Here is a 13,298-nt window from a genome sequence, read left to right on the forward strand (position 1 = left end):
GTTGTATTTTTACAGTGCAAGTCTATTCCCCATAAAGTAAAATAATGAACAGTCATATACTCACCTCTCCTGGCTCCCACAGTTCCCTGTTCCACGGCTCCAGGTCTTTCCATTGCCCCAGCCTGTTTACGGGATGTCATGGGTGCTGCAGCCAATAACGGAGCTCAGCGCTCGATCACTGAGCTCTGGTATTGGCTGCAGTGCCTGTGATGTCCTGTAAACCAGACGAGACTGCAGGGAGCAAGGAGAGGTAAGTATATGCCTATTTGTTATTTTACTCTATGGGGGATAGACCTGTACTGTAAAAATCTAACATGGACCACCCCTTTAATTATTCCACAAAGAAATGAACTGTAATCTTACATGAACGAAAAACTCTAACAAAACAGATAATGTTATCTTAAGCAGTAAAATGCTGATTGCATAACTCTACTACATTCACTCATCATTCTATATTGTTCTTTTCCTAATTGTGTTTATTGTTTTTATGAATTCCTTCATAATTTATGGCACACAATTAAGTTAGACTTCTTTATTGGGAACATTGGATTCCGACAGACTCACAGAGGAAAGTTGTAATAACGAAAGGTTATGTCCTATGGTTGTAAACACCTAATAATTTGTAATATGAAATGTAGACACATGCAATAGGGATCAATCAGAGAAATGTGTCTTTTTTGCGAATGTGCTGTAAATCTGTAATAACTTTTCTTGAAAAAAAAAATACTAGCTATAGTAACACAGGAACATAGTAAAAAAAGAGATCCATCAAAATCAGCCTCTACTGTGTACTCCTATTGTTGATCCAGAGGAAGTAAGAAAAACCCTATGTTGTTATCAGTTGTATTACATTAGGGGAGTTCCTTCCCAAGTCCAAATACTACAATTATAATAAACAGATTGAACCATTACCCATCTCCAGAAATCTACTACATGTAACTTGACAAATTATAGAGAACAGCGCCTTGATAAATATGGATCTTAACTATTAAATCCGAGATATATATGAGCTCACCTGGTGCTAAGTGGGATTGTCCATAAGACAAAAAACACCAGCTTGCACTGGAGATCCTGGTAGGCTCAACAATAATATTCTTTGGGTCCTCCAATGATTCACATGGCATGGAGAACAGCAGTCAGAGATGCTCCATAAGGAAACACCAAATGGGGAAGAAACAGCCAAAATATGTAAAAAAAGACTCCCTGTACTCGTGTTGGAGTCCCTTATGGATGTCCCAAAAACAACCTATTGGAACTCAATAGGGCATACGATAGGGCGTACGATAGACACCGAAACGCGTTGCATATATGTACTTGTTTTTTACCGGACTGTGGCTATTGCTGAATAAATGTTTGTCTGCAGCCAAGTATTGAGTTCCAATAGGTTGTTTTTGTGACATTCACGAGGGACTCCAACATGAGCACAGGGAGTCTTTTTTACATATTTTGCCTACATGTAACTTGTGATACTCTTCCTTTCAAAAAAGGTGTTAAAGGGGTTGTCTCGTGAAATCAAGTGGGGTTGTACACTTCTGTATGGCCATATTAATGCACTTTGTAATATACATCGTGCATTAATTATGAGCCATACAGAAGTTATTCACTTACCTGCTCCGTTGCTAGCGTCCCCGTCGCCATGGATCCGTCTAAATTTGCTGTCTTCTGGCGCTTTTAGACGCGCTTGCGCAGTCCGGTCTTCTCCCTGGTGAATGGGGCCGCTCGTGCCGGAGAGCTGGTCCTCGTAGCTCCGCCCCGTCACGTGTGCCGATTCCAGCCAATCAGGAGGCTGGAATCGGCAATGGACCGTACAGAGCCCACGGTGCACCATGGGAGAAGACCCGCGGTGCATCGTGAGTGAAGATCCCGGCGGCTATCTTGGTAAAGGAAGAAAGAAGTCACCGCAGCGCGGGGATTCGGGTAAGTAATAAACTTTTTTTTTTTAACCCATCCCTTGGGTTTGTCTCGCGCCGAACGGGGGGCCTATTGAATTTTTAAAAAACCCGTTTCGGCGTGAGACAACCCCTTTAAGTCCTATTTGATATTTTTCATGAATCAACCAAGCCAACATCCTATGGCAGAAAGTTCCTCACTGCTCATACACTAAAGAATCCTCATCTATGATGATGAACCCTTCTTCCCTCTGGCTATGGATGTTTTATCATATTAGTGGGCCCAGTGCAAAGGTTTTATTAGTACCTTCCCCACTTCTGAACAATGTTCACTATTTTCTGATGTCTTCACAGTCCTTTAAATACGGTAGTATAAACACAATTCTATCTATTTAATGACAATTTTTAGACACATAAATGGAAAAGGTTTTGAAACACTAGTGGCACACTGATTGGAGACATTCATTTACCCTTTTTATCTCTATCTGTAATTAGCCGCCATGGTGACTTTTTCCAGTTCTGACTCTTTTCTGTTCAGTTTACTGCCCAGATAGCTTTGATTCCTTACTTTTCTAGCTCCCTACTCGTCACTCTCTACACAAACTCTACATACTATTGCTGCCCTCAGTGCTGTTGCTGTCCTATTACTGTACTCTGTGGGGAAAACGCATGTGCAAGTGGAACAAGACACAGATCACAGTATCCAATAAACAAGAACAAGCTTCCTTTGCCATGTGATTCATTCACTCAATGGGAATCAGCATACATTCACTTAAAGTCAACACACAATTTCAGAATGCTGCCATACAGTTCAGAACATGCTATTAACATGATTATGGCTCAGCGGCCTTTGCTGGAACGTGTTACAGTCTTTAGCACAAAAAGGCCCATTACAAACGATTATGCTTCTCAAATATGTACAGTCACTTAGTCACATTGCAGGCCACATTAGTTACACACAGTCTCTCAATCTAAGGCAGACTATTTGTTTCTCGGTGAGCATTCGTCACAACATTCAGTGTTTTAACACTCAGCCCTTATGGTGGAAGTCTCTCTTATTCTCTAAGCAAGTAAGCCAAATATTACTCCAGCAACCTCTGCTTCTAAGGCCAACTGTTCTAGCATACTCCTCTGGACAGGAGGCTTCAGGTACTTCTTGGACAGCTCAGTCCATTCTTCTACTCAAAACCTTTCAAACAGGCTTCCAGAACTTTTCTTGTGGCTCAGGCCTCAGCCACAGCCAACCTTGTTCTGCCCGTTCAGACTTGCTGGTGCTCCTTACTACTGCAGCAACAACTTGCATGTCACACCTCACCTTTTACACCTCACTTGGCCACGCTTTGCAGAGCACAATGTGTCTTCACATTCGCTCTTACACACACATGCCCCATCAACCGTGATGACTGTTTGCACACATTGTCACCGGGGTTGGGAATGCACACATAAACACATCCGCACTGGTCATGAATGAGACTGTTACAAATCTCTCACCGTTTCCCTTCTGCCGCACTACTCATGCAGCTCCCCCTCTCCTTCAGTTTTACTAGTAAGTCCATTGAAAGTCAGGGGAGGAGGTTGTGTAAAAAAATGTTACCATAGTTTTCAGGTGTATCTGCATCCAGGTGCACCATTTGGCCCGTGGTTCAAGTGGTGCTCCCCTGGATGTCCCTTTGTCAGAGTAAGACGCCTAGGTATAAGAGGAATATTGGATAGATTTCTGTACTGTCACATCATGTAATTGTATATAGTAATCATTGCTAACATGTTTTTTTCAAACTCAATAACCTCTAGCTAGATCATGTTTCTTGGTGATGCAATCGACAAATTTCTTTAATGATTTTGATTGCCTTCATTTGCACTCACTCAAGTTAAAGAGCCAGTCCGGCGAAAACACATTTTTCCATCACTGCTCCCCTCACCGGATTGCCTGTGACACTATGGAGGTCTCCTCTGTTTACTCCAGTCAGTTCCCCACAGTGTAGTCCCCTGCCTGATATTTATCAAGTACCATCTTGAGTGAGACTTTTTTTACTTTCACTTTCAATCAATCCCACAATGTATCATTTCAGCATTAGTTAAGGCTATACCATTTTTGGTTGCAGGTGGACAGTTTAATTAGCATTACTTTTTATAGTCACCTAAATAAGCTACAGCCCATAAGTTAACAATCAGAATGATCTGTGATCTCCTCTATTATGACTGTATGACAGGAGCTTCATGATCATCATCAGTAACTATGGCAAGAGTGTCTGTGTCATCCTCTAAGCAGTTGCAGTGCTTGAATCATGTAATAGCATCACACAGACTGATAATCTGATTAGAAAATGAATACATAACTCCAAATAGATCCGAGCTGGTCAGAACTGACATCACATGATCATCTGAGGAAAAAGAGGTCAGGGGTTTCAGACAGATAGAAACAACTAACCAAGGTAACAGTATCTCACTTATATATACTGGGGGGTAGCTACATAAGGAATGAATTTTTAAAAATGACCAAAGTGGCCCTTTAAGCTATGCTCTTCTTAAACACAGGTGCCCAAATAGTACACCATATTCTATGTTTGGTCTAACTCGTAATTTGTATAGAGGCAAAAATATGTTCTTGTCATGAGCATCCATGCCTCCTGATGGATTCCAAAATGTATTTTCCATGTCAGCAGCTGCTTGGCACTGGTCACTAACGATATGTCTACTGTCCATCAATATCCTCCTTTAGTGTCTGTTTACCTAGACTTTTATAACATAATTGGAACATTTTTCTCATCCCAACTGTATAACCTAACGTTTATCTAAATTAAAATGTAATTTGCCTCAAGCCTCCCCAGATCCCTCTGTAATATTATATTATCCTCTTCTGTGTTGATTATTTTACAGATGGTATATCATCTGCAAATACTGATATGTTACTTCACAAGTCATCTCCAAGATCATTAATAAAAAATGTTAAAATAAGAGGACCTTTTACTGATCCTTGTGGTACCCTACTGGTAAAGTTCCATCAACAAATGGTTACAGTTTAACAACTGAATTAATTTTTTGGTGCTCCAAGACATCTATGTACGTCCTGCGTGCAGGGGTGTAGCTATAGGGGGTGCAGGGTTAGCAGTTGCTACCAGGCCCTGGAGCTTTAGGGGGCCCAAAGGGTCCTCTATCATATAAGATAACACCAGTGTTATAACCCTCATATAGTAGGTAAGGGGCCCAGGTATAGATTTTGACTCGGGACCCAAGACCTTCTAGTTAAGCCTCTGCCTGCGTGCATGGGGTTTGTAAGGAGCAGAATTAGGAGCAGAGATCGTCTAATACATGGCCAGTGTAAGCTGTCTTTGTCAGTTGATACCTGGACACAACAGCAGCGCATGCACCCTCTCCTGAGGTGAAAGTGCAAGGTGCTGTCCAGGTGATATGGCAGACGGGGACCCTCTGAAGGCCTTAGAGCTGCCATATTTTTCTGCCTTTTTAGACAGACCTGCAGAAATAACATATATTGAAATGCTAAGGCATTGCAGTGTATCGTATAACAATTAGAGATGAGCGAACACGTTCGGCCCCGCCCCTTTTTCGCCCGAACACCGAACTTTGCGAACACCTCGGTGTTCGGGCGAAAAAGTTCGGGGGCCGCCGTGGCAGCGCGGGGGGGTGCGGCGGGGAGTGGGGGGGAGAGGGAGAGAGAGAGGGCTCCCCCCTGTTCCCCGCTACTGCCGCCCGCGCCGCCGCGCATCTCCCCGCCCCCCGGCGGCACCCGGACACTTACGCGCGAACACTCCAGTGTTCGCTAAAGCCGGTGTCCGGGTGCGGATGTGTCCGTTACGGACACGTTCGCTCATCTCTAATAACAATCTAACAATCGTAGGTTCAAGTCCTCTATGAGGACTAATAAAAAGGAAAAAAATAAGTGAAAAAGTTTTTTTTTATTGTAAAAAATAAAGGATAAAAGGTTAAAAAAAAAAAATTCACATATTTATAATAAAAAGAAATCAAACTCCCAAAACATATTTGTTATTGTCATGTCCATAAAAGTTAACTTATCAAGATAATGCATTATTTATCCCACACGGTGAACATCGTTAGAAAAGAAAAAACACAACGCCAGAATTACACTTTTTTGATTATTTCGGTCTCTGAGAAAAAATGGAATAAAAAGCTATCAAAAGGTAATATGTATTCCAACATCGTACCGATGGAAACCACGTTTCATTCCATGAAAATTGTACCCAATCAACGGAAAGATACAAAAGTTGTAGTGGTCAGAAGATGGTGATAGAAAATAAAAAATATATTTTTTGTAAAGATATTTTATTCTTTAAAAGTAGTACTGCAAAAAAAACTAAACAAATGTGGTATCATTGTAGTTTTACTGGCTCATAGATTAATGTTATCATGTCATTCTCATTTTTGCCACAATGTGTAACCTCTTTAAACAATACAACCCTTTCACCCACCCACCCCACCCCCAAAGATGGTGAAATTGCACATTTCTCTCCTCTTAGAAGTTTTTAAAAGTTTTTTAGTACATTATATGGTTCATTGAAAAATGCAACTCGTCCCGCAAAAGAATAAATCCTCACACAGAAAGCATAAAATAAACAAAATACAGCCTTAACTTCAGGCATAAAACAAAATCCTTCTTATCAAGCACTTACTATACAGAGTCCATCCCTGACTATACGTATGGCGTGCTGCAGCCGTACGAAAACCACACGCTTCTGCAAAAGTCCAGTTTGTCCCTTGGTCAGGGATAAGGCGTCTCATGAGACCAGCAGCTTCCAGTATCTAGCTGCACCCGGCCTCTCCTCTGCAGCTTGCAGACTTTTATGGGCTGGGTTAATTACCCGGCCTCTACACCTGGGGAGCCTGCCTCCCCCTAACAAGACATGGAGTGGAGGGGGTGGAATGGACAGCCCCACTACCAAGCCTGCCATCCATTCCACAAAAAACAGGCCCAACACATTTTGTAAAAATCATCTCCAGCAACTATATGCTGGAGATCACATCACATCCCTGATTTTTCTCCGTGTCCCAAACAGTGAGACACGAACTCTCTTCATATCCACTGTGCATAACATCTGAATCTAGGGGGAACATACTAGCCATTTTAACCCCTTCAGGGTCTCACAATATATATATATATATATATAGTGAAACCTTTACAAAAGTCTAAAGATCCCCCATCCAAACAACTATGAAAGATTTTTAGTTCCAGCAAACATTATGCATGCTGGCCATCATGTTTGAGAAGATCTTCCCCTTAGAAGATCACTTTGCAGTACAATTTTGAGTGATTGTCTCAAAGAGGTTTTAGAGTTAATAATTATATGATTACTTAAGGTACTTTTTATACAGAACAATTAGCAAGATAACCTTTCAGTGTAAACATGGCCAATGATTGAGCAATGATCGATAATTCGTTCACTTATCATTCATTGTTCATTTTATGCATTTTATTCATTTGGTATCATGTGTGTGAAAATACATTTCCTGACCCCACACAAGTCATATAGTTTCCCTGGATCAATTAAACACCATTTGTTTCTATAATAACCAAAACTTGCAATGTGCTATGTAGATGGAATGAAAAGCAAACAGACCTTTGGACCACCAGTGTGTAAAACAGTAGGCTAGGCAAAGAGATATTAGAGTTAATAATAAGATGCGTTCACCATGGTTGCCAACATAAACTTTCTTTCCTCTCAGGCTCTAGTTCAATTGTTAATAGCAAATGATATGCATAACGCGTATCCAATCCTTGTATGATGTTTGAAGAAAGAAGACTATGAAGAGTCACTTAACTTGTATCTGCTGTAAAGACGTTCAGTTAGACTTTTTTCTCTCATCATGGTCTCCATCAATGGATTTTTCAGAAACAACTGGAAGTATGAACAACACAATTCCCGTTTTGGTACAGATAGCAGCTGGATATCTACCTAAAATGCCACCAAAGCTAAGAAGAAAAAATACCTCCACCATCATGAGTTACCATGAAGTCTATGCAGCTGTCCAGTAGTCACTCTGGAAAAGAAAGGACAATTTGAAAAAAAATCTACTCTTTGTATTAGATGTTTCAGTAGAGTGAATGAAACAAGATGTCATAGAAATGCATTATCCTTCTTGGTGGGGTTGATGTTTTCAAGACAATGTTTATGGGAGACTTAAGAGTTGTCACGTTAAAAAAAGGATGTTAATCTGCTGGACAAAATTCATTCCGACTCTTTCTTCTCAGATACTTCGTACTCATCCGTTTCACGATGTCTCTCTGGAATCACATACTCGAATTCATGTAGTAGCACAAGAAAGAAGATGTGTCATATGTCTTCAACTGAAGATTCTTCCTCTCCCATGTTTGAGATGGAAAGTAGAGGTCCTCTTCAAAGGTTTGAATGCAGCAGATCCAATTTGGTCCAGAGTGGTTCAGGTATGACTAGTCCTAACAATACTGGCATTATGACTTTGTGATTCTTATGTTTTACAGAAGGTACTGATGGTCTCATTGCCTTCTAATTTAACTCCTTACCAGTATTGTTCACCATTTTAATACAGCCGGAAGATAAGAATTATTTTTAAGTCTAACATCTCTTCAAATACAATAAAATCAATAATTGTGGGACTGTGGAAAGCCCTACTTGCACTTGTCTTCAGGAAGGACCCATTCATATAAAATATTAAAGGATGGACTGTCTAAAATCATTCAAACCGGATTACACACACTGATGGTAAGATGGTCGCACTTGTAGTACAAATTATTACTTTTTCTACAATATACAGGACTTACAACTTTATTTACAAAAAGTTTTGTTGAGCCACTTTCCCAGGCACAAATTTTATTTTTGAGTGGCCCCATTCTTATCCACTTCTCATGGATATCAGCAGGGTGAAGGCTAAGCTTGCTCAGGGACTTTAGAAAATTACATCTACGAAATTCTTGAGCTACAAAAAAAACAGCTCTGCAAGCAGGTTTCTCTAGGGTACTTTCCAATTCAGTTTTATGTTCTGCTGAGATAAAAACACTGGAAAGGAATCTAGGAATTCTGAATATATTTAATTATCAGTAAAGAGATGAGTGCAGAGCGTAGTGATGGCTTTAAATAGAACTTCGAAGACTTCAAGTGGGTTAGATTTCCCATTTATAAGTCTCACTTCTACTTAAAAAATGTGACAGAACATGATAGGATGCCAGAAACAAGTAGTTTAACACTGCCCAGAAGGAATGAGGACACTGAACACACTAGACTCTAGCAAATAAGCAAGGCAGTCACCAATGCCCAGGATGTCTTGCCTAATCAGTGTAACCTTTAATGTCAGAAATGGCATCAAACTACCAATTCTTAAAAAGATTGTTTTCCGAATGCAACACCTTACATTATTATCAACCTGACACCTTTTAATGAGCATGCCTTCTTTAATGTAGCTTACTGACCCTAATGTAAACAGACTCAGGGCTTTGGATTGTCAGTGGCAGGGTTGGAGTAGCCTATCTGAGTACTACTGGATCCTCTGCTAGGTCCCATCTCTGACTTAATAATAGGCCAAAAAAAATCACCAGGAGACAGCACTATCTGGAGTTTACTTTGGATTCATTCACTTGCCACTAAAGTCTATTTCTTATGAGTTGATTTGCATTTAACCTATTAGACTGTATTCATTTTGCAATGATAACAACATTTACAATGCATGTAAAAGTGGACATGCATTGTATATAGCGGTTGGCACCAGTGGCATAACTTGAAGCTTCCGGGCCCCGATGCCAAACTTGTAACAGGGCCCCCAACTATAATGTTTTACTCATAGTACTGGGTTCCCTATATGGAGAAGAGAGGCCTTATGGGCCCCCTAAGGCTCCTGGGCCCGGGTGCAACCGCATCCCCTGCATCCTCAAGATCATTCCCACCGATGGGCCAAAGAATCTTCCATTCAACTGTTTTATGGTGAGTTCCACAGTGAGAACAAATAGGTTCACATACAGAGGCTAAATATTAATAAAGTTTACAAAGTGGATACACATACAAGATATCAAAAGCAATAAAGATAAAAAGACATGCAAGAAAGATATCATCAAAAGAGACCTATAAGATCAAAGGATACAAACAGAATAGTACAAATAGTATATCAGCAACATACGGAAATGCAAAACAATATTATATTTAGCAGCTGTGATATGTGGCAAGCAATGTGGGGAAGCCTTGTTGAATTCCAACAACCCCAGAGGTCGATTGTAGACTTCTCCAACACCATTCCATAGTGGACTCAGCCCTTCTTTGTTGGAAGTGAAATTTTATAGCTTGGATGACACTACATGATATTTTTACAAATTGTCCAATGAGGCAATATATAGCCATACTTTCATCACTTGTAAGGTGAGCCCTCTTCTTTAGAGAGGCAATGTGCATGTCCAAATATTTAATTCTTAAGGAATGTAAACATTGTTCAAGTGAGTGAATGCTAAAATGAATTACCCTTTTGCTAAATGAATACTAAAAAACAATTGATTCTACTTACTATACCCTAGCACTTATCAGTCGAATCCTATCTCATAAATCACACGGAGGCCAAATCAGTTTTCATTTAATGCCTAGCATTATTACAAAACTCTTCCCTTGTTTACATTGACTTCATAACGCTTCCTCTCTCAATGACCTTTCAGTTGTGTGATTTGGCAAGTAGCAAAAGAAGAAATGCATTGGAGTTATGTTTGTTTGCCTCAGTTGGAGACCTTTTTGTTGTTGATCTAAATAATCCAGTAAAGCTCAGGCTCTGTGGTTGTTGGAGGTTGGTGGGTTAGATGCAAAATTGCAATTTTTGTGTTGTAACTAGAAAAAGAAAATGGGACATAAAGGGGCTCAGTAAGATACTGGAGAATTAAAGTGAATCAGAGAATTACATATAATTGAAATACTTTTTTAGGCATATTTTTCTTTCAATTTGGGTATAATTTTCATTATTTTTAAAATAAAACTTAAAGACTGACCACAGGACCTCACGCAGTAGGTTGATTCATTTCCTATTTTCTCTAGATCCTTCTTTACAACTTAAAAAAAAAAATTGTAAACGTTTTTATAGACTCAGTATTGACACGTGAAAAGGTATTTCCATAGGATACATTCTTACGTAGTATAAAGACATTGCTACTTATAGTATGGTAACAAAGTGTGAGACTTAGCACTCCAATAGGGGAATTTACACCCACTCCATCCAACTTAACTTCTATACAAATCTCAAATATGTTTTGGAACCAACATCTCTCTACTGGCTACAAAACCCCTCGAATGTACCTTTAAATCAAGTCACTGTATTATTTCTCGAGACCCAAATTCCAAACCTTAATCTGGAAATCTGGAACATAAAGGAATCAATACAATTCAGGATCTATTTGATCTAGGATATGGCATTTCCATTTTTTTAGACAAAAGTATCCAAATATCCAACTCGGATTTTTTCAAAATAATATCAACCATAGAATTACAACCAGAAGTCTTAAGGAATCTATTTTTTCCTACAATAATTTAGGATCCAAACTTGACAGATCCCAGCTTCCCTTTATGACTAAATGGGAAATGGATCTTCATAAAGATATTTCCAAAAACCTATGCTATGATATCTACAAAACCTTTCATTGCTCCAGCCACTAAAAAGCTGTAGCTAAAATATACATGAGATGGTACTTCACCCCAACAAAACTACATCAAATCTATTCTTCATGTTCAGCATACTGCTGGAGGAACAGTGGTTGTACATGATCTGTACCACACATCAATGCAATGCAAGTTTGTTCAACTTTTACAGCTTTTTTGTGTAGATCGAGATAGAGTTAGCAGAGTCATCTCATGATCATTATTTATTCAATGACCAGTGATACCTGTAGAAAAGGAAATATTATTTGGTAGATTTAAGCACTGTGCTGGGTAAGTCAAGAGGAATGATGATGGGCATAACCCTGGGTCTGGAAATACCCTAAGAAAATCGTTAGGCACATATACAATTTTCAGATAACCGCAGAATATTATATTACTTTGCATATTATGTTTTTTTTTTACTTTATTTTTCGCATCATATAGTATCTTATTCTGGGAATATTTTGGTTGGGGTTTATTGATCCAGCAATAATAGTGCTCATTTACTATTAAAAATGCTACAGTTTTCTGGCTGAAGTTCTGCATGAAAACTGTCAAACATGCTGTGTACCACATTTACTATGTGTATTAGGCACTTTCAGACACTTTTTTGTTTTGCTGCATTCAGCAAAGGGTGTGTCTTCATAAAAGGGGGCATGGCTCAAATTGCACCAAATTGTGTCAAGTTTACGGCAACATTTTAGTGCAATTTTTAAAGTAAGCCAACTAAAAGGTCGCGTAAACTTTAGTCAAGGTAGTCTCAAAATTTCACAGATTTATCATTCAGCAGGCCACTGTGATAAATCTGGCATATTTTAAGATTGTCTAGTCTGTTTGCAATGTCTAACTTTTAGACAGTATTAGTAAGTAAGCCCCATCGTCTTTGTCATATTAGAATATATCTGATGGGTATTGCAGTTTTATGCATCATATCAATTAATTTGCCATACTGCACACTGAATTACAACATAGCATACTAAGTGAATAGAGATGAGCAAGCACCCAAATGCTCGGGTCTGCGTTATTCGAGTCGAGCTTTTCGTAAAATTCGAGAGCTCTACTCGAGTAATGAACCCCATTGACTACAATGGGAGACGCCGGGTCCCGAGCTTTTTTTAACTTTTTTCTTGGTTCTCTTTCTCTCTCTCAGCCAGCCAGCCAGAAAATTTGCCATTGACGCGCACGCTGCGTTGCGGCAGGGAGGGACTAAAACAGGCACGTCACAGCGGGGAGGACCAAAAACTGGGGCGGGGTCGAACACGGCGTGATGCTCGTTCGAGTAACGAGCACCATCGAGTACGCTAATACTCGAACGAGCATCAAGCTCGGCAGAGTACGTTCGCTCAACTCTATAAGTGAACCTTATTCTTGTATTCTCCAGGTATTATCCTTTTACTTCAATGTAACATAATGACTTATTATAATCATAATCTTATCATAATGATTATTGTAGTAATAATAAGTGGAATAAAAGCATTTAAATGTACAGTAATGACTCATACAGTAAACGGATATTCTGCGCTCACTGCCATACTTGACTGAAAAGTATTGACCCCTTTGCTAAGAAATATGGGGGAGCTTTGCTTAGTAAAATTTGCTAGAATTCTAACTCAAATTGTGTCAAGAAGCTGTTATACATGAGATGCGCCAAATTTATGATGGGGTTTAGAAACGTTGTACTCCTAAGTAGACAACTGTGAAAAGTTTCAGAAAAGGGGTGTGGTATGTTATATCAGCCTAGTAAGTCCATTTTACTAAATATGAAAATTTGCTCGGAGTTTCCCTTTGGTTTGTAGCCCAG

At 39.5% G+C, this 13,298-nt stretch overlaps 1 protein-coding gene across 4 annotated transcripts in view; it reads left to right on the forward strand.

Annotated features, from left to right (window-relative positions):
• SLC35F4 (solute carrier family 35 member F4) overlaps positions 1 to 13,298 on the forward strand; it is a 211,611-nt gene that overhangs the window by 143,134 nt on the left and 55,179 nt on the right. For 3 of the 4 annotated variants that reach the window (XM_066608251.1, XM_066608249.1, XM_066608250.1), the window contains one exon: positions 8,113 to 8,304. The exons of the other annotated variant lie outside the window; for it this stretch is intronic. In XM_066608251.1, the coding sequence (XP_066464348.1) occupies positions 8,190 to 8,304 (115 nt within the window). In that variant the 5' untranslated portion in view covers positions 8,113 to 8,189. The remainder of the gene's footprint in view (positions 1 to 8,112; positions 8,305 to 13,298) is intronic. 4 annotated transcript variants of the gene reach the window in all.

Source organism: Eleutherodactylus coqui, chromosome 6 (genome assembly GCF_035609145.1).
Source record: "Eleutherodactylus coqui strain aEleCoq1 chromosome 6, aEleCoq1.hap1, whole genome shotgun sequence".
Taxonomy (NCBI): domain Eukaryota; kingdom Metazoa; phylum Chordata; class Amphibia; order Anura; family Eleutherodactylidae; genus Eleutherodactylus; species Eleutherodactylus coqui.